General features: G+C 39.1%; 5 protein-coding genes across 9 annotated transcripts; 4 read left to right on the top strand and 1 right to left on the bottom strand.

Annotated features, from left to right (window-relative positions):
* The first annotated feature begins 3,955 nt into the window (after window positions 1–3,955).
* prdm11 (PR domain containing 11) lies at window positions 3,956–13,568 on the top strand. 3 transcript variants are annotated; one of them, XM_079450606.1, is made up of 9 exons: window positions 3,959–4,178; window positions 5,189–5,309; window positions 5,594–5,670; window positions 5,805–6,064; window positions 6,148–6,215; window positions 6,398–6,585; window positions 7,343–7,393; window positions 7,513–8,040; window positions 8,334–13,568. In XM_079450606.1, the coding sequence occupies exons 2-9, from the start codon at window positions 5,245–5,247 to the stop codon at window positions 10,481–10,483; spliced, it is 3,387 nt and encodes a 1,128-aa protein (XP_079306732.1). In that variant the 5' UTR covers window positions 3,959–4,178; window positions 5,189–5,244; the 3' UTR covers window positions 10,484–13,568. The 3 variants fall into 3 exon arrangements, with proteins under 3 accessions (XP_079306734.1, XP_079306732.1, XP_079306733.1); XM_079450607.1 differs by lacking the exon at window positions 3,959–4,178 and adding an exon at window positions 4,682–4,752; XM_079450608.1 differs by lacking the exon at window positions 7,343–7,393 and having other exon boundaries at window positions 3,956–4,178.
* Window positions 13,569–14,628: 1,060 nt separating this feature from the next.
* Window positions 14,629–16,416, top strand: cd59b (CD59 molecule (CD59 blood group) b). The gene is made up of 4 exons (XM_079449634.1): window positions 14,629–14,725; window positions 15,060–15,137; window positions 15,212–15,352; window positions 15,921–16,416. The coding sequence occupies exons 2-4, from the start codon at window positions 15,080–15,082 to the stop codon at window positions 16,124–16,126; spliced, it is 405 nt and encodes a 134-aa protein (XP_079305760.1). The 5' UTR covers window positions 14,629–14,725; window positions 15,060–15,079; the 3' UTR covers window positions 16,127–16,416.
* A 649-nt stretch (window positions 16,417–17,065) lies between these two features.
* On the bottom strand, window positions 17,066–21,141 carry kcnj11l (potassium inwardly rectifying channel subfamily J member 11, like). Of its 2 annotated transcripts, none has more exons than XM_079449701.1 (7): window positions 20,998–21,141; window positions 20,622–20,731; window positions 19,588–19,778; window positions 19,236–19,472; window positions 18,811–19,080; window positions 18,519–18,726; window positions 17,066–18,431 (listed from the first exon to the last, which is right to left on the bottom strand). In XM_079449701.1, exons 3-7 carry the CDS (start codon window positions 19,744–19,746, stop codon window positions 17,998–18,000), a joined length of 1,308 nt encoding a protein of 435 aa, XP_079305827.1. In that variant the 5' UTR covers window positions 19,747–19,778; window positions 20,622–20,731; window positions 20,998–21,141; the 3' UTR covers window positions 17,066–17,997. The 2 variants fall into 2 exon arrangements, with proteins under 2 accessions (XP_079305827.1, XP_079305828.1); XM_079449702.1 differs by having other exon boundaries at window positions 20,622–20,715; window positions 20,998–21,126.
* Window positions 21,125–22,806, top strand: bet1l (Bet1 golgi vesicular membrane trafficking protein-like). The gene is made up of 4 exons (XM_079449704.1): window positions 21,125–21,372; window positions 21,610–21,695; window positions 21,792–21,848; window positions 21,979–22,806. The coding sequence occupies exons 1-4, from the start codon at window positions 21,351–21,353 to the stop codon at window positions 22,147–22,149; spliced, it is 336 nt and encodes a 111-aa protein (XP_079305830.1). The 5' UTR covers window positions 21,125–21,350; the 3' UTR covers window positions 22,150–22,806.
* Window positions 22,807–24,572, top strand: arpp19b (cAMP-regulated phosphoprotein 19b). Of its 2 annotated transcripts, none has more exons than XM_079449706.1 (3): window positions 22,807–22,971; window positions 23,460–23,582; window positions 23,666–24,520. In XM_079449706.1, exons 2-3 carry the CDS (start codon window positions 23,463–23,465, stop codon window positions 23,834–23,836), a joined length of 291 nt encoding a protein of 96 aa, XP_079305832.1. In that variant the 5' UTR covers window positions 22,807–22,971; window positions 23,460–23,462; the 3' UTR covers window positions 23,837–24,520. The 2 variants fall into 2 exon arrangements, with proteins under 2 accessions (XP_079305832.1, XP_079305831.1); XM_079449705.1 differs by having other exon boundaries at window positions 22,838–23,068; window positions 23,666–24,572.
* The last annotated feature ends 533 nt before the right edge of the window (window positions 24,573–25,105 follow it).

Consider the following 25,105-nt stretch of genomic DNA (forward strand, 5'->3'; position numbering starts at 1 on the left):
GGCGGCTTTCTCGACCTGACAGGGAAGCCCGTCGCTTAATGACTGTCTGTTTTCATTTCAAGAACTGCCAAATGGTTGTTTTAATCCGAAATAATGGATGAATCCTGTGTTTTTAGTCTAGAATATAATGGAAACGTCCCATCCCTGTGTTCCCGAAAATGCTTTCTGAGAAAAACAATGCGTCACAATTCGCTGTCTTAAACTCAAGGGTTTGATGTATGAGCCAAATTGAGTAATAAGGAAACGACAGAAAACCCTTCAATTAAAGCACAAGCTTTATTTCAGATAACTTAAGCAAACGCACTAAAGACTTTCCATATGGTGGAGCGAAATTTTCAAATCTCTGTTTGCTTTAATAACGCTTGCCATGTAACCCGATGGCTTACATCTTCATGTTGCACAGATTCTTAACCGTCTTAACAGCAATGCACGGCTGGCACCTCTTTTACGTCTTACATGTCAGGCCATTCCAAAATGACATATCCCTTTTTATATTTGTGGCGAGCGCCACTCAGGCTAGGATTGAACAATTTACGCATATCCAATTCCACGTATTTGTTTTGGAAAGGTGCACCGTGCGGTGCAAATTTATCAAAACGAATGATGCATAGCTAATTCTGACTGTTGACATATAACCTACCAAAATACAGATCGTATACATTGATGGTTTTTCCGTTAAGATGAGGTTCGTCCTGTTCATTCTTAAATTCGTGGCTTTAAACCGGGAGTTTTGGTGAGGTTTATATCTATAATGTGCTGCAATTCCTCAAAATCTACTGTGAACATTTACATCATCTTTAATACACTCCCATAATGCCCTGTTACCCTTTGAGCCAGGATTGGGTTGGATGGATAAACATTCATATCAGCGACCATTATTGTGGCATAATGAATACTCAAGGCCTTTCAGAAGTCACCGTTGTCATTCTAGACCGAATCTTTTACACCTTCCTGTACAGGTGCCCAGAGTGCCTTCAACCTTTTACATTCTATAAAACCCCATCAAACCTTCACGTTTGTCACAAAAAAATTTAATAAACCAGACATGTATATCTCATTCCCTCTATTGAACATTTTTAGTTCGATTTGAAGCACATTTGCAGGTTGTAATTTCATGGGTTTAAGTAAACTGGTTGTAGTGATGTGCTTGTATTGGTCTGGTCCTGTCTGTCTTTATTAAGCCCCTGTAGTTATCTGCTGTGAAGTTTAACATTCCCACTAGAAATATATTTTGGTTACGTCGCCTTGAACAAAAGCTTTTTAGTAATTGCACAAGATTGGTCTGTTAAAATGTTCCCGATGTTTCAGTGAATCTCCAGATGTTAAGTGTGTTGACATTTCTGGATTCATTCAATAGGGTACGTCTGCTGAAAAAATGACATTACAAAGTTATGCTTTCCGTCTTTATGCACTTTTATCCTAAGTATTACTCTGTTTTGTTTGCTTAAATATATCTAAGTGTCTGCTCGTCTTAAGTTCCCTATTAGTGTAAATTCAGGATGTTGCTTTTTTCTCGCGTATCACCAGGACTGTTCAGACCAGTGACTGTTATGTCACAACTCTGCTTTTAAGACCACATGCAACTTTCCTAATCCCATATTTGTCTCTCCTTTAGTCACGGAGTTAGAATATTGGTACCTAAATCAGGTATTTGGACTTCAGCTGTTAGCAAAGCTGATCAACGAAAACCTGCAAATCTGATTAGACTGATAAAAATCCCAGACCACCACCTGTCCGATCGGTTAGACCAATAGCATGCCTTCTTATGCAAATTTTTTATGAGTTTTGTCAGACCTTTTTGATATGCATTTAGTTTAGAGTTTATTTTGTGATGATTTTTATGTGACCTTCGTGTCCGTCTGGCAAAACGATGCCAAATCGAAACTGTATACATATGTACATCTCTTAAAACACTTTTTTCGGTTTATGTTCCAGTTTTGAACAATAGACATTTCAACAAAGGCATCTGTAGGATATAGTTCATTCATGTACAGTTACGAATAGGATTTCTTTGCTGGCCAAACTACTGGGCTGTTGTGTATGAATCTTATGGACCGTTACTTTCATTCAAGTCTGCCTTCGTTAGCACACCATGCTGAATGTTATTGTTATCTTGGGGCGCCGGGTGTGTTGTGAGAAGATATTTATGGTCTTACATGGCTGATCTTACAGAGTGCATGTCATGGGTGGGGCGTTAAGAAGAAAGGGGGCGGAAATTCTGAAAGCCACGCATTCAAGCATCCAAGTTCTTAAGTATACCCAAAGAGATTGCTATTAGGGAGACTTCTTTTATATGCATTCGAGATACGGTACATATCATTGAAAATCTTTCCGTCACTGTTGTTTTCTGCTCTATCTTATAGCGCTGATGTGTAGGAAGTGCTTTCCACCAGCTTATGTCTGACATTCCGGCTTTGCCATTTTCATTTTGGTGTGAAAGGTGCCGTTGTACATTTATGCATAAAACTGAAAGACTGAAAGACTTTCAGATCCATTCCAGTTCAACCTGTCACCTTGATCTTAATAGTGTGTAGATCATCTTTATTCTTTTTGGTGCGTTGCAATTCCACAGTGACAAAGAGACCATTGTAGTTTCAGTGTAGGTTTTGTTCAATTTTCATACTATTTACTCGAGTCATGATTGTGGCCTTCTTGTACTGTTGATACATTTCATTTCTATTGTTGTGACTTCCCTGGTGTTGTGCACTGTGTGAGTGTGTTTGAGAAGGTGTGTGTGTGTGTTACCTCATCTACAGTCAACTGTTCAATTGGAAAACATTTTGTTTACGCGTGCAAAAAAAAATCTTCCACTTGATGAAACACAAAACAGGATACATTGTAGCGAGTTATTTAAAAAAAAATAAAGAAAAAAGTTCACCTGGTGTGCTGAACTAAGTGTAAATGGTTTATTACACAATATGAATATTTGTAAAATTGTTTGTATTTTTTCATAATGATTTTAAAAAGGAGTGTGTTTATTTTTTGACTTCTTTCTGTTACAGAGCTCTCTCTCTCTCTCTCTTTCTGCTCTTTTTTTTCCTTGTTTGTTCACCTGACATTGTAAGTGAGTCAGTTGGGTCTTACCTCTCTCCTGTATTGAGCCTGTGATGAGTCCTTTGTATGCAGTGTTTTGAAAATACTGTAGGGAACATGGGAAGAAATTGATATTAGGAGCATTTGATCAATTTGTATTTATTTATTTTATCATTTTGTTAATAAATCGATAAAGAACGTTTGCCTCCCGTTTGTCTTGGGCAATAATACATGGTTATATATTCTGTTGACATGCATTTAAATAGAGAGTATTTATATACTGACTGAACTTTGTGTTTTAAATTGTACATAATAATAGGTTTTTTGAAATTACAGAGAACAAACAAGGTTTGACTTTATGTAATGGTTAGTTATGTTCAGATCTGTTAATTTGGAAACTGAGTTTGTGTTTACTGGGATTCGAACCCACAACCACTGCAGCCGTGTACATGACTTGTAAGTTTGTTTATGGCTGTATTGTAACTAGGTCGATTTTGTAAAGACCGACGTATTTAATGTATTTCTCCTGGTTTCTTTATGAAATGCACCAATACAGAAACTGCATTGGGATTTTTAAGGCAGCTCTATAAATAGCTACAGATCTTACTTTACAATGTAATTTTAAACGGGTTAGTTTTGTTAACAGCATGTAACAAGCTAAATAAGTGATAAACATAACGTTTGACGTTAAGGGCAAGTTTTTTAAACGATACATCACAAAGTTTACTATAGGGTTCATTCGTTGAACGTCCACTTTAAGTAGGAGCGCATAATATTCTGTATGAAATGTGAAAACTCGGCAGCGTCGCGTTCGAGACGCATGGACCGCGTGAACGCGCAAAACTTAACCCGCAATCAAACTTTCCCTTTCCTGAATTTTTGCGCCCGCTCTGCACAAACACCGCTTTCTTCCGTTTTCCATGTCATTTCCTGTAATAAAAAGATGGTGGTCACAGCAGAGAGAAGCAGCTGACTGCGTTACAAATATTTGGAGATGATAAACTTTGCATCGCCCCGGACTACCGTAACCCCCGCGCGCCGCTGCGTCACCACCGCGTTACTCAAAGCGGCCGGCTACGAGACGCGTTGCGGTTAAAGACGACCACCAGTGACCCCCCCGACGCACTGCGTATGTTCTACAGACGGTGAGATTTAACGTTACTCACTAGCCACTGTGGCCAATGAAAATGGCTCCCGAAAGCGTTAGGCAAATTGCCAGTTGCCTTGCAGACGACATACGGGGGTAGAACGCGCAGAACGCAAAGCGCACGGTCATCGCCGTTACGGCGGTGAGATCTCCGGGGCAACTTTTGGCGAACGAACGATGTTGAAACGATCGCAACTTTAACAGTTTTGTCTTTTGAGTGTTCTGTTAGTTGCTCTGTTTTACTGCGCTCTTCTCCGTCCAAAGCTCGGGTAGACTTTGAGCGACGACTGGGAGGACCTATGAGAGCGCCGCGCTCTTTGACGAGGTGGACCAATCGGTGCACAGATCTCTTTGACCAAATTATTTGGGAAGTGGGGATTTGGATCGGAAGCGTCAGCAGGTTTTGCGTGTTCGGGGTTACTTTGGGTCACTTCCAGGGTTTACTGGAGGAATGCACCTGCGTGCGTTTGTCTGCGTAAAACTAAACCTAACGTTGAAAAACTTTATCCAAATGCAAAGACGGTTGAAGGACGTCATCATCTTGCTGTGGCTTTTTGGTCATGTGCTTTAAGGTGCTGAAAATTAATATTTATGCACTTTATAGTAAACACAGTTCTGCGCAGAGAAGACAGATGTGTGGCGTGCGCATTTTTATGGGCTACTTTGTATTTTGCCGTGTGTTTGTTATACTTTTATAATTCGGCTTTAAACATTTAGGACTTTAAGTTCTACACAAAAATACATTTTAAACAATTTCCCAATTTTGAGAAATATTCCCTTAAGTAGCCTAAATGTGACATCCAACCCCGGTATTTATTATATGTGTCGAATGAAAAGTTTGCTCAAGCAAAGCATATGTTTACCAAATGTGTTATACATGCCTTGATACGTATAGTGTCAATATTAGTGTCCAAGTAAATGTATACAATGTCTATCACCAACACACATTTTCTTTTATTCCGGTAAATGTTTAGTATTTTAACTGGGTTTATAACGATTTTACTCTAGCTTTATGATGTTGGAGTCAAACGGGGCGTATTAAAGTCCCTCTGTCCTGCCACAGCATGGCGAATTCTTCCACAGTCCCAGCACAGCCGTCCATGGACGTCGAGGCTGAATGCAACTCCAGGTCAGCCAAACAAAATGTAAACCCTAGAAAATACGTAAAGGTGAAGCGGGCCATTTCTGTGCCTTTAGATTGATTTGTAAATGATTCTTTTGAGTCAATAAATCCGCTGAAATGGTCACAAAGTGGGTTGTTTCATCAGCCATGTTTTAAAAGCCCCAGTGTTTACACTTTTGCATGGAAATCTTTAAAAGGCTTATTTACAGTTATGTTCATATTCACTTGGAATTGGAAAGTGCATTAAACAACTAAACAATTAAAGTTTTGTATTGTTTTTTTCACCCCAGTGCTCTAAATGACAAGTCTTATGAGAAGCCCAAGAAAAGATTAAAAGTTGACCGTGAACATTGTGCCAACTTTTGGTGTAAGTATTGTCACAGAAGTGTAGATCAATTATAAATAATCTGTATAAAGCGTATATTTCTTGAACTATTAAAATGTTTCAATTAAAACATCGTTATATTGTTTTAATCATTATTACTTTTTAATGTTGTGCAGTCTGTGAGGAATGCAAGAAGTATTTCAAGGAGCAGTGCCCTAACCATGGGCCCCCTGTTTTTGTGCCTGACACCCCTGTGGAACTTGGGGCGCCCAACCGGGCAACTCTCACTGTACCATCGGGCATAGAGGTCCTCAGAAAGAGAGATAAGGTGGATGTCTGGTGTGTTGACGAAAACATACCAAAGGGGGCGCTGTTTGGTCCTTATCAAGGCCAACTGATAGACTTGGATAAACCTTCTGGACCTTATTCTTGGATGGTGAGTTGCATGTGTTTCAACAACTTAATTTGCATAATAAAAAAAAATTCAATGTAACATCAGTGTTAATTTATTTATTGTAGATCGTTGATGAGGATAGCAAATATAGATTTATTGATGGAAGTGATGAAACTACAGCTAACTGGATGAGGTAATATAATGCTACTGAGATGGGGTTTTTTGTGTTACTTTAAACAAGTGAAAAAATATTGTTATTGTAAATTTGAAAAATAATAAAGTAACATTTTTTAACTAAAGAAAAAAAGTGAACTGGTTGTGATAATTGCTTAATGATATTAAAGCATTATGTTCATGGTTAATTTTATCTCTCAGGTTTGTTAGGATTTCCTCTGATGAAAGTGAGAAGAACCTGAGTGCGTTTCAGCATGGCGAGCACATCTACTTCCAGGTGTGTCAGAAACTGAAGGTGGGGGAGAAGCTCTGCGTGTGGTACAACAACGAATACATGAGAAGACTGCAGAGTGTGTCACAGGACAGCATTGACCGCAACCTGGACACAGGTGAGGCACCTATTGCTGATTGAAAACCAACTTTTATAATCATATAATCAAAATACATTTTAAAATCAACTAAAACAGGGTTTTAGTCACTTTAAGTCACAATATTCACAACCATATTTTAATTGGCAAAGTATGGATCCTTAACAGGTGTCAATGGATACGGTATGTGGTTCTCTTAAAAATAGACAAGATTTCTGTTGCGTTGGAAATACAAATAAACAATAATAGAATATTTTTCAATGGATGATAAACACAAGGTTATATTGTGTTTGTGTTTTAACGGGAATAAAACGCTGTATAGAGGGTATGCATTGACGTCACTTTCCCGCGTGGACACGCCCCCTTAAGTGCCAGGACACGTTCCCTTGAGTGGTACACGCAGCAAAATGGCTGCTTTCAATAGGAGAAACAAAGAAACCGAGACTAAAATACGCAATTATTTGCTGAAATTAAAAGCAGTTGGACTCGATGGTGAGCCTTACAATTTACGAAGGAACCAGGTGTCCTCGGACACTGATATGTTGTGTGGAATTGCGTTTCCTGATATCTTAAGCAGCCATTTTGGGGAGTGTTGTGCCACTCAATGTAGCGTGTTTTTGGGTAATGTAAGTGATGTCACGTGCATACCCTCTATTGACAGATTAGGACCAGAATTATCTGTTTAATAATCTTCATTTATTTAGTATCTTCAAACCTTTAAAAATATTTCTCATTACAATCCGCTTGTGATAAGAAATTTCTATTTCTGCATTTTGAGGAACAAAAACATTCCCAGGAGATGTTTTACAGAATGGCTATGTTTTCAAAGGTACGTGAAATAGAGTCCTATTTGTGTTCTTGACCTGCATAATACTTTCCTAAAAAACATATTAACAGAATGTTATTCCGTGTATGGCCCTAGTTCATATGATCACTGTTGTATTGCAGGTGTAAAATCAGAAGACCAACATCCAGACGAGCCTAAAGGTCCAGTGTTGAGATCTGCTCTTCATGGGAGAAGGACCCTCAGTAGGCAAATAACTGATGAGGGAGAAAACCAGCCCCAGGCCAAGAAAAAGAAGATCGACCTCATTTTCAAAGATGTTGTGGAAGCATCTCTGGAGGCTAATCAAAGTCAGAACAACTCCCTCGACAGCCCCTTGTCTCTTTCGAGAGCACGAACAAACGTGTGCCAGGTTCTCATCCAGCCTGATGCAGACTGCAAAGAGTCTGTCCTCGCCTCTGGATTGGCTTCCATGGAACACCACGAGGGTAGCTTTGATGCAAAATGTATTAAAAAAGAAGATACAGAAGAAGAGATGTCTCTGCCCGGCGAAGGTCCTTCAACATCTTTCTGCCCAAACTGTGTGAGGCTAAAAAGACGAATCCGTGAGCTGGAGGCGGAATTGCTTCGTATCAAAGGACCGGTGCAGGGTGAAGCTCCATCTGAGTCCCTACCCAGTGAAGATCTCAAAGGTAGGTTTATACCTGGATGAGAAACACGTCTATGGAAGAGAGACTCGTACCTGATATGTTTGGTTGAAATGTTTGGCAGTACTAAATGCCAAAACTCTTTTGCTGGTTGATGTCTTTTTGCTGTTAATCATGTGAGTTCCACATTTGTTGAGATGTTTGAAATGGAAATTAAAACATTTTTTAAAATCATGATGCGTGTTTTATTTTTGAAATCTGCATCTGTGGTGTAATCTTCAAAAAAACATTTAATCTTATTTTGGATTCAAATTCATTTTGTCCTCTGTTTTTTGTAGTAGAAGCCATGACACCCATGGTCATGGAAGACGATGATCAGGATGTCGATTCGGCAGATGAATCTATTTCCGCCGACCTGGTGGTGGTCACCGACGAGTCTTCGAAGCTTTCGGCAGGGTCGGGTCGACGGATCCGCCGCTTCAAACAGGAGTGGCTGAAGAAGTTCTGGTTTCTCCGTTATTCGCCCACGCTGAACGAAATGTGGTGCCACGTCTGCCGACAGTACACCGTCCAATCCTCCCGCACCTCTGCTTTCATCATCGGTTCCAAGCAGTTCAAGATCCACACCATTAAACTGCACAGCCAAAGCAATCTGCACAAGAAGTGTCTGCAGCTTTACAAGCTACGCATGCATCCAGAGAAGACCGAAGAGATGTGTCGTAACATGATGATGCTAATTAACGCTGCCTATCATTTAGCTTTGGAAGGAAGGCCTTTTTCTGATCTGCGACCTTTGGCGGAGCTCCTAAAGAAGTGTGAGCTGAAAGTGGTGGATCAGTACATGAACGAGAACGACTGTCAGCTTCTCATCCAACACATCGCTCGAGCCTTTAAGGAAGATTTGGCGGAGAAGATCCGCCTTTCGCCATTTCTAAGCATCATCATGGACGGGCATAATGATGATCTTCTGGTTGACACCGTGGCTGTTTATGTTCAGTTCACAACCACCGATGGGCTTCCAGCCACGGAGTTCCTCTCCTTGCAAAGACTTTGCGGAGGCAACGTGGAAGGCTATCTCCAGGCGGTGGATCGCGCCTTCTGTGGCCTCGGTCTGAGACTGCAGGACATGCTAGTGGTTGGTTTGGGAATCGATGGCTCCAACGTCTCCTCTAGTCTAAGGGCAAATCTTTACGTAGCCGCACGAAAGACAATCCCGTGGGTGTTGAGTCTGCCTGTGATGATCCATCGTCCTCATTTGGAGGTACTGGATGCCATTAGTGGGAAGGAGTTGTCGTGCTTGGAAGATTTGGAGAACAACTTAAAGCAGCTGCTTAGCTTCTATCGGTATTCGCCGCGTATGATGGCTGAGCTGAGGTCAACCGCACCAACTCTGTCAGAAGAAACTGAGTTTCTTGGGGATATAAGAGCCATTCGATGGATCATAGGGGAGCCTAATGTTCTTAATGCCCTTATTAAGGATTACCTGGAGGTGGTTGCTCACTTGAAGAGCATAAGCAACCAGACCCAAAGGGGTGATGCTTCTGCGATCGCCTTGTCTCTACTACAGTTCCTGTTGGACTATCAATCTGTGAAGCTTATTTATTTTCTGTTGGATGTCATTGCTGTCTTTTCACGGCTGTCTTCCGTCTTCCAGGGTGACTATCTGTTGGTCTCACAGGTGGATGCCAAAATCGAGGATGCCATTCATGAGATCGGTCAGTTGGTGGACTCATCGGGCGAGTACCTTCAAGAGTTCGAGGACAACTTTCGGGAAAGTTTCAACGGCGTGGACCTCAAGAACCTACGTGTTGCGGAGTCCAAGTTCCAGTCCATCCGAGAGAAGATCTGCCAGAGAAGTCAAGGCACCCTTGCCCAGCGATTTGATCCATATAGTCGTATGGTCATACAAGCATGTAAGGTTCTTGACCTGGCCACGTGGCCCCTCAACAGGGACGACCTATGTGCATACGGAGAGGATGAGATTCTTCTCATTTTTGACCACCTGGAGAGCGTTCCCTCATCCCGCCGTGAGCTCTCGCAAGAACGAACGGATGCCAGAGGAAGCCTTGTGGTCGAATGGAGAGACCTGAAAGCCAATTATTGTAGTGTGAATGGGTTTAAAGAGATTATAGGCCACATATTCAAATACAAGCAACGTTTTCCTCTGCTTAATCAAATCTTGCAGGTCGTCAAGGTCTTGCCAACGTCAACGGTATGTTGCGATAAAGGAAGGGGGTGTTTGCAGAAAATGCACAGAAATTGTCGTTCCAGACTGACTGTGGATCAGACGAACGATCTGCTCACCTTATCCATCAACGGTCCGCCCATCGGGAGCTTTGACGGAAAGCGAGCGCTGGACAGCTGGTTTGAAGAGAAATCCGGGAACAGCTACTCGCTCTCGGCAGAGGTGCTGAGCAGAATGTCCACCGCCGAACAAAAGTCTGTGTTGCACAATATGGATATGAATGCAGAGTTTTATCCAGATTGAATGGAGGCGATTGTTCAGCCATAAGAATTCCAAAACGCAATCTCATTGGAAAATGGCTGATCGGGACTGTAATGTGATTGGCCAAGTACTTTAACATTGGCACTGCTGCTAAAATGGCCTGGTTCAGCATTTTCTGAGAGAAGGTAGGAATACCTTGCAGGTCACAGGCACAATAAATACTTTAAAATGTTCACATATGTGGTTGCGAGGTGTTGACATGGCTGATGTTTTTGTTCCAAAGAGGAAGTAGCTTATTTTCTAGTGGTAAATGTTTGACTGAGTGTTTCTAAAAACAAGTTTTTATCATTTCATCAGGCATGAGTCACTTTCACACATAAAAATTGTAAATTGAGGTAAATTGGTGTGTATTATTATTTACACAGGCAACGTTTTTATTTCAGTACATACATCAGCATCACATTGCTATTACAACTCTGTGATGTCGTTAGCTTGAAATGACATTTTGTTGTCAGACACATGTCCTCAAACAGATCAGTCTATGTAACAAAACGTCTGTTTTTAAGCAAATATTGATAAGTCTTCTGTTTTTATCAATGTATACTACTTAGAAACTTCTATGTTATTCTATCTGCAATATAATTAAAGCAATCGCTCTGTGTTAGTCTGTTGACTGTGTATGCGAATTATCTAACAAAAAGCACTTCATTTATTTAGCATGTTCTGTTTGTTGGTAATGAATGGAAATAGCCACTATTTCGCCATGCAGTATATTTCTACTTCTACCACGAAGCGGACGTTCTTTATATATTTTTCTTTTATGTCAAGCTACCCATTATTCTTAAGATTCTGTGTATATCCTGATTTAAAAATACGTGGATATGCCATATGTGTTGATGCAGCTGGGCACCTGTTATGTGCCATTTACACCCAATATAAACAGATTTATACGTTTCAAATATATAGATATGCAAGGTTTAAAAAAAGGATTTAAAAAAAAGCTTTTCGCATTCCATGTGGATTTGGTTTGTGTTGTACGTACACCCACTGGTGTACATCCTTGGACCCCTGACCCTGTGCCGATTATTTATAATTAAACATAGTGAAACCATGGCAGATATAGTTAATAGACTGGGAAGATTGTAGAAATGTCTTGATTGTTGGAATCACAGTCATAAGAAACCTGTTCATTGTTGATTCACGTCAGGCCGAAAACAATCGTAAACCAAGTCAACACCTAAAAGTAGAGTTGCTTTTTGAATCCGAGTCAAATATAAACAAAGCTTTTGGATTTTTGATTGTCTTATTTCATGCTTGAAGTACGGTATTTTATAGATTTCATGTCTTATGGCCAGCAGTGCACATTTTTCACGGACTTCTTGCGTTATCTTGCCTTGCCACTAAATTCCATTGATTGTACCTGTGCAATATATACGTTTACTCTTGCGTTGAAAATGTTTCTTAATACAAAACTGTGGATCATGATAGAGCATGTTTTCACAAAATGCTTATGGCCTCCCCACTTTTTCGTCTCGGTCTGTTTTTCCATTTCATTCAGTGATTGTTTTTCACAATGCTGCATTTGTTTGGCTTCTGTTATTTTGTGAAACGTTATTATCCTCACTATCATGTGTTGTAATCTTTTGTATATCTACAACAAATCACCTGAATGAGAATCAGATAGAGAATACATGCAGTATGTGAATAGAATTCATTGTCCTCACTTTCTGTCAAATCTAGCGTCAGATGCAGTCAAGTTACATTAACTCTTACTGTCCACACGCAGAGTTTGCACTGAAATACATTTAGTATGCTAAACATGAGATACAGTGTTTTACAAAATTCTGCTCAGTATAATTTAGCATGTTTGAACAGAAGGGTGTTTATAGAAACAGTATGCCTGTGCCATTTCAATAAAACCATTTTTATCATGTTTTAACCAATGAACATTTAAAAAGAAGAAATTGTGAAAACTATACAGTAGGGTTCACAAGTGGTTCACTTGTGCCCCGGTGAACAATGGCCTAACCACACGCATCTGTAATCTGTAATTGTATTAAAAGGACAGTTTACCCAAAAATGAAAATTCTGTCATCATTTACTCACCCTCGGGTTGTTCCAAATGTCTTTGTTTTGTTGAACACAAAGGAAGATATTTGGAAAAATGTCAGTAACCAAACAAATCTCATCCCCCATTCACTGCAATAGTAGGGAATATAAATACTATGGGAGTAAATGGGGATGAGATCTGTTTGGTTACCGACATTCCTCCAAATGTACTTCCCTGTGTTCATCAGAACAAAGACATTTATACAGGTTTGGAACAACCACAGGGTGAGTAAATGATGATCGAATATTCATTTTTGGAAACCGTCCCTTTAAGAGTAGCATCAGCTGGCAAAATTCTGATATATTTATCTTATAGCTTCCAGTATGTGAATGTACCAGATGCCTTTTGTTTTCTTTTTCATTTTTAAGAATGGAATCCTAAGGTGGAATGTTTTGTGGATGAGTGCGAAAATATTTCTCTTTTTCTTCTGTTAAAATGTGGATCGTCTCCACAGTGTTGCTTATGTCGTATTTGGACCCTCGGAGTCTCCTTTGTTGTTTTTCTTTTAATGGTGAATGTTTTCATAAAATGAGCCAAATTCAAGTCTGTGTTTCACGAGAGATTCAATGTCTCTCTCTTTCATCCAACATTATATGTACCATGTATGAGTCAATATTCATTTTTGTTACCTTTTCATATAATCACTACTTGTACTTTGTCATTTGAATTATTATGGCATGCTATTTTAAATGTATTATGAAAATGTATTATTGATGATCTTTTTGCATTAGGGAGAGACCTGGTAAGGCCTAAGGAACAGAGAGGGTTCTATATTGTTATTCGGTATCTTTTCGCAAGGAGAAAAATTACATTAATGTTGATTGCTTCATTTTAAACATCGTAGCCATTTTATGTATCTTCCTGAAAACAACACTGGAAACTCAAGAATATGAACTACATGTGAATTTCAATAAATGTACACTTAAGGAATGTGGACAAGTATTATAAACGCATTTTAAATGACAGCATATGGAATCTATATTCAACAAATAAAGCTTTAATAAAGTTTTTTATCACATCATTTTCAGTGTCATTGTATCTCTTTAATAAAGAATTATGTAACAAAAATCTTTTTCCAAATTTGGATTTTAGCGTATTGTCGGTTGACCCAGACACATGCACGCATTATTTGAGGTCCTGCGCAGAAAGCTACAGACCAAACAAAGATCAAGTGCTCTTTGTTGTTTGTCTGACTACTTCTTCATTGTTTATTCGTGCTTGTAGCTTTAAACACAGTCCCGTGCCTGATGTCCGGGAGAAAGCCAATCATCACGCTGTTCCCTGGATATTAGTATTCTGACATGTGATGGATGATTTTATGTTCCCTCTGATAATGTGAGTGAAAAACAACAAAATGAGTATTTGTGTGGGGTGCCGTGCAAACATCGCCGACTCTGTCCACACTACTGTCCTTTAAATGCCAATAAATGTAGTCACTTAACCATGATTGTTCTGCTGTATTGAGATACAGATTCATAATTGTATGGTGTGGCCTTTCAGATTCAGCCTGAAATAAGGAGGGCATTCAGATTGAGTGCTGCTTTGACTGCAAAAAGGCTCTGGGAAATGTGACACAGGCCTTATTGTGGCCACCAGCTGCAGCGTAGGACATCGTAGGATTCGGTTTTATTTCTGGTGACCAATCGCCACAATTGTACTGACAGAGAAGACAATTAGATTTAATATATCTTCTGTAAACATCTAGTCAAGGTGCTTTGTGATGAGAGCCTATTGCTTAACACAGTCTTCGTGAAAGTAAATTCCAATTTTGATTATTGAGACTTGAGTGTGTTTTAGTTTTTTGTAAAACAGACACTTTGGCATGAAATGCACAGAATTTTGTCATATATCTAAACAAACCGTTTATCAATGAATACAATGTTGTCGTTTCTTTAGAAAACACATCATATTTACAATCCAAATTTGTTTCTACTTTGAAAATGGCAGTTTTCTAAGAAAAAGCAATAAAAAAGAATAAGCCTTAACTATCTTGAGAAGAGCCGTCACACTTTGGGATCCGTTCAGTCTTAGCCACCATCAATGATATCATTCATGTAGGGCAAAGGGTGAGGTTGGGCGAGAGCTGAGCTGGGAAGAGGTGGCACGAGGAATGCTTTTGGATTGCTGCAACACAGGAGCTTGAACCTTCGTGATATCCAAACATTTTAAGCACGGTAAGTGATATTTAATATCAACTTTTATAGGTTTGGAAACAAACATGATTATGTGCAAAGGCTCTTTGCAATTATTTTGCATGTATTTACATTTGTGTTGTTTAATTCTCTATTCTCAATCTTTCAAGTCTGTAGGATTTCTCAGAATAAAGCCTACAGACTGTTTTCTGTAACTTATCAGAAACCATCTTCTGTCAATGAAGATATATATACATTTCCATGTCCTTTATGTAAATATTGACTTCACTAACACCAGAAGGTTTTTAAAAAAAATTCATGCAGTTCTTATATGAAAGTTGCAGAAAAACAGTAATGGTTTATTTTATCGTCTTAGGTCTGGGAGGTTTTCTCATAATGAAGTTCTTTGTTGGGCTGTTTCTGTTGGTCTGTTACGGGGTGACTCTTAGTTTAGGTGAGTTTAAGCCATATTTCTGAAGTTTGTCGTCTGTTTTTGTTCGTGACTTCAATGCTTTTAATTTGACACAGGCGTTAAACATTATGGGATGAGATCGTCCTCTGCAGGTTCAGCTCTCAAATGCTATAAGTGTGAGGATTACACTGGGGCCCGATGCTCCACACAGCAAACGTGCTCGTATGAGGATGCATGTTTATATCTCCATGAGAAAGGTTAGTATGATAAAAGTAATAACGGTTTTAGTATGCAGTGCAAGGTGTCCATATGACACTGCATTTGCTTTGTTTGAAATTATGTTGGTATTTGGTAGAGTTTGTTCACAAATAGGGTTATATTACTTTTGTACTTGCTGATAAAATGATGCAAATTCTAGTTTCCATTACAGTCTAATTTTGAATGAACAGATGTTTACCATAAAAACTATTCCAAAATGTTTTGGCCATTATTTTAGTATTTGATGGTGTTTGATTGGTTTTCATCAGGATAACATCCCACCAACAAAGACCAACATTTAGAGACATAGAGACATTCAATGATGGTTTCTGTTGTTTTAATAGTTTTTTGTATATTTCACCTTTTTATTATTTTGAATTAATTATTATTATTGTATACATTAAAATAACAAATAGTGCTCGAAAGCTCAAAGAAGAAAAATATATTATATGATAGTATCAGATTGCATTATTATCGATAAACTAAACTGACTTTTAATTCCAATAGCCAATGTACTAACTGATAAATCCATATAAAAATATTTCGCATGTGTTTTTCGTCTTGCAGGTGGAAAAACAATTCGCAGGTGCATTCGTTACACCGACTGCGATAACTCTCGTCTGTCGCAGAAGTTCCCGTCGATATCAGAATACACCTACAGATGCTGTAACACTGAACTGTGTAATGGTGCTCCAGTGACGGCGGGGCGCGCCTCGATCCTGCCCCTGCTGGCGGCGCTCACCGGCCTCTGGTGCCTCTGCTTTACTGCATGAGTTATGAAGCTTGATGTTTGCTCGGAAGCTGTATGTTCTCGTAACACTTATCTATAGTCATCGATATATAGTGAACATTTTGTTTGAACTAACTGCTTGAATTTCATTTTAAACAAATGTATTGTACTATAATTTGTTTGTTTGATCTGTATTGTTTTCTGCGTCGTGTTTTATAACATACATTTTATTTATCTTTCTTTTAAAGAACGCATTAAGAATACTCAATTGTTTCCTATTTGAATTTTGCATACGGTGGGACTATTCTTTTACATCAATAATATAACTATTTCAAAAACAAACTTTTGTGGGGTTTTTTCACTGCTAATCTAAACTTTATAAAGGAATATTAATGCTTTTGAGGGGTTTCTTGGATAAACAAGGGTTCATCGCTGAAGGGCAGTTGTCCGGTTTTAAGTCACCTGCAGCAGGAGGTATTTCAACACCATGGACAGCTCCAGTCCATTAAATATTACAACAAAATGAACCTGAAGTTTATCCGAAGCCAACTTTAATATCTACTATATTTGAACCCAAATCCACTAATTCCAATTTCTTCAATGTCTGGTTATAGAAATGTCTTTGGTTAAGTTTATTAACGTTATCTCTTGTAAAATGGTGAAGAGAAATCTAGTCTCAGTATGCAGTATAGTGTACACTTCTTTCGGGGGAACCTATCCCAGATAGCAAAGTTCATTTATTTAATGTTATGCTAGGAGAAAGAGGTGTGATAAAAGATATTTAGGCATGTCCTTCACATAATCCTGATTCCTTCCATTTGCTTCAATGTCTGGTTTTAGAGATGTCTCTGTGTGAGTTTATAAAGATTACTGTGAGGCTTTTAACACGGAGACGACATCTTTCTAATCTCAGACAGCATCTGCTAAATCCTAATCCTGTGATACAACACATCGCTTTTCAAAAAGTAAACTCCAGGATTTCCTTCAATCATAAAAGTCAAAACTTTATTGTGTACCTAAGACACAAATAAATAATAACACTGATGTGTAAAAAGTTACATCAACATGGACTGCCTCGTTGTCTTTAAATAGTCGAGTTTACCGAAGATCGAACATAAACAGGAGACATGAGAGGTAAATGTCACACACTTGCACAAGCCCACAATGAAATGCAAACACACAATGTTAACACGTAGTTACAATAGACACATTTACATTACATTTACGTTTAGTCATTTAGCAGACGCTTTTATCCAAAGAATTCAGAGACATTTAAAACAATAGGACAAACGCTTTTGACAAACAGAAATAGAATCGTTTGTGGTATTAAACCACAACATACAAATAAAGCTGCCGCATATTTGCTTCATGGAAAGCAAACATTTAACTTTCATTGCCATAATCCCTGAAAAAGAGTGTGTCCACCTCTGCTGTTAAAACACTGAAATTCATTAAAGCAACAGTTCACCAAAAAATGAAACATTTGTCATAATTAACTTACATGACGACCTATAAGTGGACATGAGATGTAAAGTACACTCTTATTCTCATTTTATTGTGCTTTTGAAAAGTTGGTCTCCATTCAGACAAAATGTTACACGGTAGGTCGCTTTTGATAAAAGCTAAACGTAAAAAACGAAATTCGGTGTGACTGCGTGAAAACAAAACGGCCAGAACATTTCTTATTTTGTGACAGAGTCACACATGGGTGATACTGGAAAAACTGAACAAAATTACCTGGGAAAAAAACTGTTGTCATAAATATTAAAGTAGTTGCCCATGTTTTGACAGTTTACAAAACAATAATAGTATTGACATGATGTTAGTCATATGTTTGAGTATTACGTGAATCTTTACTAATTTCTATTCAGTCATCTCTATTTCCAGGTTTCAAGAATTCCCCTAAATGTTCATCTAATCACTCATATCTTCCACTGTCTCCTCTTCAATCTCTCTGCCAATCTCCTCAAGTTTGACTGTTTTCTTCTGTCCCCTTTTCTCCTTGTCCTCCTCCCTCTCAGCCGTCACGTACCACGGTTTAGCTGCCGCATCGTCGCAGGCCCTGCCGCCACCCCTCCTGTACCCGCCTCGCCCCGCCCTCACCACCCCCCATCCCTGAGGTTTGCCTTCGTGGGGTCCGCTGTCCTGGATGCCTCTCGTCTGGTCCAGCTCTTTGGCGCTGAGAGCTGGCATCCGTACGGGGACGGTGTTCCCAAATTTGGAGTAGTCGACGGAGTAACGGCCATCTTCTTCGGTCATAATGGAGACGAAACGTCGACCCCACAGGATCTCCTCGGGCGTGTAGGATGTGCGTGCCTGCATGGTGATACCTGTGGTCTCCACGACACCTGTTATTGGAATGAAAAATTATTATTGCACAAACTGTTCCTCTTGAGTGCACATGTCACCAACTTCGATGAAAGTTCTCAACTCACCTTCCAAAATGACAATGATCTCCAGATCTTCGGTTGCGAGCGACTGCGCCGAGACTTCATACAGTGCACTTCCTCTATCAATAGTGTGGCTGATTATTAGCGGAGAGACGAGGAATATGCCGTTGCTTCTGAGTGGGTTCTCCACCTGAATGTCCAGCTGACAGACTGGAATCACCTCGCCTTCTGCCGTCACCGTCCGTCGAATTACCTGAATGAAAAACATTGTCCAAATTAGAGCCAAATTCTGGACTGACATTCAGCTCAAATCAACAAACGTGTAATTATTTCTCACCTGCAGCTGTATGGTGGCCGTGATGATCATACTTTTCCTCAAATCCCCGACACGGAACATTAACGTGGGCCTGCCATTGCGTGGTGCGATAACAGCGTTGCGGGAGAAGATGAGGGTCTCTGCCCGCCGGTTAGCTTGAGCTGTTTTCATGAACACACAGCCCAGCATGATGGCATTGATGATCAGGCCCAGAATGTTCTGGATGATGAGGACAATGATGGCAAACGGGCATTCCTCAGTCACCATTCGTCCCCCAAAGCCAATGGTCACCTAATTTTACACAACAATATAGCAAATGCAATGAGATGGCAGGGATAGTTCACCAAATAGGTTTGTTTTATGTGAACTATTCCAAAACTGTTCCTTAAAGGGGGTTTAATGGGTGATGACATCATAAGCATAAAGGTCCACCTAGTTTTCCTTACCTGCACTTCAATAGAAAAGAGAAAAGCTGAAGTAAATGAGTGAATGGAGGTTACACAAGGCACGGGTCCAGGCTCATTGGTATCTCGAGTTTCCAAGTCACCGTGAGCAAACGCCATGAGCCACCACACCATGGCGAAGAGCATCCAGGAGCAAAGAAATGCTGAAGTGAAGATGAGAAGGGAATGTTGCCATTTCAGGTCCACCATAGTTGTGAAAACATCCTGGAGAAATCGGCCCTGAGAAGCGACAGAAGTGGATACATGAAGAAACCGCTTTTGCTTCTGATCAAAACCAAAATACAACAGTTCTGTGAAACCCATGCAGTATTTATTTGCACTGACAGAATCGCACCTGTTCTCGTATATTTTTGTGGGCAACATTACATGACCCATTCTTGGTGATAAAACGTGCCCGCTGGGACTTTGGCCGGATGCGACTGGGTTGTGTGGCATCCTCAGCAAGTCGCGTCAACAGGAATCCGTCGGGTAAAAGGCCTTTGCGAGCCAACATTTTGGTAATCTGTGGCTGTTTCCTGGTTCACACTATAATAAAGAACAGCGAGGGAAATGCTATAATATATGCACTTGATTTATTTAATTTAGAATTTGAAGCCTCTAAAAAATATGTAGGCCTACAATTATATGCAATGCAGTATGAAAAATTTCCCGAATTGATTAAATATGTTTAAGATAGTCAAGGCTCCGCCTTCACGCAATGACGCCGTCCCGGGGAGGGGGCGTGGTCGTCTCGAAATGCACATTGAATTTTGCAACACCAAGTGCTATGTGTAAATGAAAATGCACCCTTAAATGTTTAAGCCGTGAATGTTAATTCATTTAAGGTAAAACAATATTTGAATTATAAATTTGCTACCGTTTTGCCTTAAACATATACAATCAATCCGCTGAATGCATATTAATTTAGCAACTTATGGAGCGTTAAAATGTGCATTTAAATGACATATTAAAAGCAGTGTAGGAACTGACAAATGTAAATTATTTGATTTAATTTTCATTCAATATTGCACCTAATATTGCATATATGTTATTTTAAATGTATTTTTAAAAACATAAATGCATTGTCATTTTATCTACTGCATTGCCAATTTGCAAATTGCATTTCAATTTGAAAATCCTACGAATATGCTTCCATAATATTAAACACGTGAGTTCATTTAAGATGAATTACAGCTGGTTCTGTAGACTTGAATCTGATCTTTTGTACAACAAGCCTACGTAGTAAATGTCACAAATTGTCTGACGATTGATAAGAGACCTAGAAATCCTAAATACAAACAATACTTATTCTTTTTGTTGATCAAAACATCTTACCAAAACATTTTATATCTCTGTTAAAGCAATAGTTTGTAATCATTTTAAATTTACCAAGATCCTATTCAAGGTATGATTCGGAGGACGATGCGATCTTCATTGTAGGTGCACATCGGGGTTATGTAGAAAGGTCCATTCAACAAAAACGCTGAAATGTCATAAACCTATCCGGTTAAAAACAACAAAACATAGGAATGATATTCCAAAACACGATTCTCCGTGTGCTTTGCATCTGCATACAGATCGTCCTCCATTGTGAAATGTGGACATTCGTTATATTTAATGATGCATCTTAATTATAAAAACATGTAATCGTGCAAATACTGTCTGGTTTAATAACGCAATCGCTCTTAATGCATTTTACGATCGTCGTCAAAGAACAATAAACATCATAATGAAGGTGACACCTTAAAAAAAAAAAATTCCTTACCGGCACAACACATAAATGCACGCTTTATTTCATATTAAAATCACTGATAAATAATAACGAACAAAGTAAATGTAAGCAGATGGCTGGTTCGGCAGCTGGAAACCTTACGCAATCGGACAGCGTCCCTATGATAAAAAAATGAATGACGGCTGGAGGATAAACACATCCCACAATCCTCCGCAGCTCCGCTGTGCTGCAAGTGTCGTCTCAGCTTCTCGTCTAGTCACGAATGTGCCTTCATTTTACACTTGTACGCTGCTGGAACACTTTAAACGTGTCTGAAAAATAAAACGTGTTTTTGTTTCTGTCGGTATCAGAGTTTGTGGGGTCGTTAGCATAGTAGCTCTTTAAAGATGGCGGATCCGTGGAATCGAGGTGAGTGACACGTAGCAATTTGAGTTCCTTTTTTATAAGTGTACCAATCATTTAATTTCTGATTTTATATTTGTATGTCTAAATATATATAATAAGGGTTTGATAAAGCATTTCTGGTCTACTGTGAACGTTTCCGTTTTCTTAGTGCTGATGTTGTTTGTAGTCATATCTGAAGTCACGTTCGTGTCAATTTGGATATAAAAAGCCTAATAAAATGGTGTTTTGTGTAATTGACAGGACATGGCGCTGTGGACGATATGCTGGATGTTGAAAACAAGCGTATGGCTGATAATCTAGCCAGTAAAGTTTCTCGACTGAAATCCGTACGTTATAGGTTACTTGAAACATTTACATAATGTCAACATTTAAAACGTTTGTTTAAATTAATATCTGTTATATGTGGCTTGTCTTTTCGACAGTTGGCTTATGACATCGACAAAGAAGCTGAAGAACAGAATACCTATTTAGATGGCATGGTGGGTATTCTCCAAATGTTCAAGATATACATTTGCTGTGTTGGCACATGGGGTGTGGTTTCATTTGAAGCTATGTGACATCTCCCTTTAACACAATAGTAAATTATGTTGAACTTTTCTATTTACTAAGGACTCCAACTTCCTCAGTGCAACAGGCTTGTTGACTGGAAGCGTGAAGAGGTTCTCCACGATGGTACGATCGGGCAGAGACAACAGAAAGATCCTTTGTTACATGTCCATCGGACTGGTGGTCGTCTTCTTTTTGCTGTACTACCTAGTAACACGGATCCAGAACGTTTAGTAGAGTTTTAGAAGACTTACTGGTTTCTCAGTTTTATGAGAAATGTTTTCCCACCTTGAAGCGGATCCCATTATGAGGGGATTTCAAAGAGGAATACACTGATTATCTTTCCTTTAAGAAAAGAGATGACTGGGGCTGGATGATGTATAACATTTACCTTTATTTAAACTTACTTTTGCACTCTATAAGAGTAATGTATATATGTGTAGTCATACAAACACGCATAGGACCAACATTCGCAAACTGGTTTAAAGTTGAATAAAAGCATTTTTTTATTCTCATGATTTATATTTGTACAATTGCATAGTATGAAACAGACTTTAATATGTTTTGCTAATAATGTGCATTAAAATCATTTTAATGGTGTTATTTGCTGGGCTTTAATAATAATAAAAAAAAATTATTTTAATAGAATTTATGTTATAAACTTTGTCCATTACAACAATGTTGAAGTATCATACTATATTAAGCAGAAGACGGTCTGCCTATCTATCGTTGATGTTTTTCAGGACCTATGAGAACTTGCACACAGTATATGCACAATTAAATACATAGAAAAAATAAACAATTAAATTATAATCCTAGCCGAGAGAGATTTAGTTTGTAATCTTAGAATGCACATATTTATATATAAATAAAAATATATTCCACAATCATGGAACTTTGATGTAGTTGTTGTGCGCCTCCAGATCGGCAGGTGGCGGTAGAGCTCACAGTGTCGTGTTCGCCGCTTCCTCTCGCGCCAAAAGAAGATATGTAGTATTTTCTAGACATCCTCCCAGGCAGCTAACATAACTGTCGAGCAGCTCGCTCACGGCGAAAGTAAGCCAAGTGTTTTTTGTGTTTTATTTTCTTTTGTTTAGCGTTTAATTTAATCACAATGTCCAGTGAAGTGGAAGCGAGCACAGAAGAGCAGCAGGTTCGACCATTCAAACACGTTGTGCATTACGAGGCCGCAGCGCATCTGACAATGACATTGTGTTACTTCGATAGATGTCTTAACTAACGTTAAGTGCATGCGAGTTTAGGCCATACAATCTGTCCGAGTTTCGCATGTTTAAATGCAAAATGCACGACTTCTGTGCCATGTACCTTCTCTCTTTGTTTAATGTAACTTATTGTTTATATGGCGCCATTTGGTGTATATGTTAACAGACCTTGTTTGTTTTCTGCTCTCTCGTATCTCTCTTTATGTGTGGTGTAATGAAAAAGATTGGATTTATTGTTTTGACAAGCACTTAATATCTCACAGCCCACCAGTGCTTTATAACACCACAATGCAGTAAAACAAATCTTGACTTCTAATGCAGGAAATGCAGGACACCGTTGTGAGTCCGGAGAAGGCTGAAGAAGCCAAACTTAAGGCCCGTTACCCCCATCTGGGGACAAGACCTGATGGATCAGATCTACTGCGGAAGAGACTTCAGAAGGGGGTAGGTTAATACGTTGACCGTTTAGATATCATTTCATGTTTGGGTGGGTTAAAATCTGTAAGTAACATCTGATTTCATTGCAGCAAAAATACTTCGACTCCGGCGACTATAATATGGCCAAAGCCAAGATGAAGAACAAACAGCTTCCCACGGCGACAGCTGAGAAGACCGAGATAACCGGAGACCACATTCCTACCCCTCAGGACATCCCGCAGAGAAAGCAATCTCTGGTGGCCAGCAAACTCGCAGTCTAATGAAGACTGGATAGACTTGTCTCTATGCCATTCCTGTTGTTTTCATCCTAATTATGTCTCTTTGTGTGTGTGTTCATTTCCCTTTGCGTTTACTAACTCTCCTGTCTTTTGCTTGTAAAACTGCTGTCTTCATAACATAAAGTTTTGATAAGAATATGTGTAGACTGCTGCTACCATTAAACTTGGATCTGACTGTGCAGTCAGGTGTATTAACAACATCCATGTCAAGGTGCGAACTTGGTTATGTGACTGTTTGCGAATTTTTTTAAGGTTTTACACGTTTTTCTCTCTCACTACCTTTTTGATGCTTTTCTCAAAATATTGCCTCTATGCTTGAAATATTACTGGACTAGTATTCACCTCTTACGCCAAAACGGTGCCTCTTAAATGAAACAATAGGCCGGACCTCATAAACATTCGTCGGTCGACCAGGATGAGCTCTTATATTCTTAAAGAACGTTACACTTCGCCATTTACCGCTGGAAATGGACCTAAACTGTCAGTCTGTTTCATGCGGGTGATATTTCGTCGCCCGCATCCAGAGTGTTGAGCTCTTCTCTTGGGTTGCTATGTTTGTGTTGTCGAAGGATTTATCTGAGCTGTATAAAAGTTTACTGTCACAACTGTTTCATTTGTTTTGTAAATAAAAGAGTTTGCAAACGTACTGTCCGACTGCAAAGTTTTGTGTGTTTTAATAGTGATGCACATTTTCTTCTTTCAGTAACCACCCTGTATTACAAAACAACTTCGATCACAGACGTTCAGAGAAACAAATCGGTGTGTTATCCTTTGTGCAAGTTAGCAATTAATTTTAAACATAAAATCACATTATACTGTTCATATTTGCTGAATAAAGTACAGGTTAGTTGGAGTTTTTAATAATCTGCCTCTAGGTCTTGAAACAAAAGCTTTTAAGTATGAAAAAAGAGCATCTGAATCATAAGTTCCCTTTCTTTCTAGATAGTACACATGATGGCCACTAGGTGACGCTGTTTCCTCGTCATTCAGTGCCACGGCGGCTTCACTTCACAGAAAATAATGAGCGGGTGGAATGGAAACTGTTACCGTCGTGTATTGAATGGGCGGGGCTAGATACACAGAAAGTTTCTCTAGTTCTCACATATGTCCAAATAATAGTTTAATAGATGTAATTCTTAACGTTTTTATTATTATTCTTTTTCAATATGTAATGTGATTTCTTGTTTTGATGACGGCATGCGACGTCGCATGATAACTGTTTATCATGACCCCATCCAAGTTGTTTGTGAT

Source organism: Barbatula barbatula (assembly GCF_947034865.1).
Source record: "Barbatula barbatula genome assembly, chromosome: 25".
NCBI lineage: Eukaryota > Metazoa > Chordata > Actinopteri > Cypriniformes > Nemacheilidae > Barbatula > Barbatula barbatula.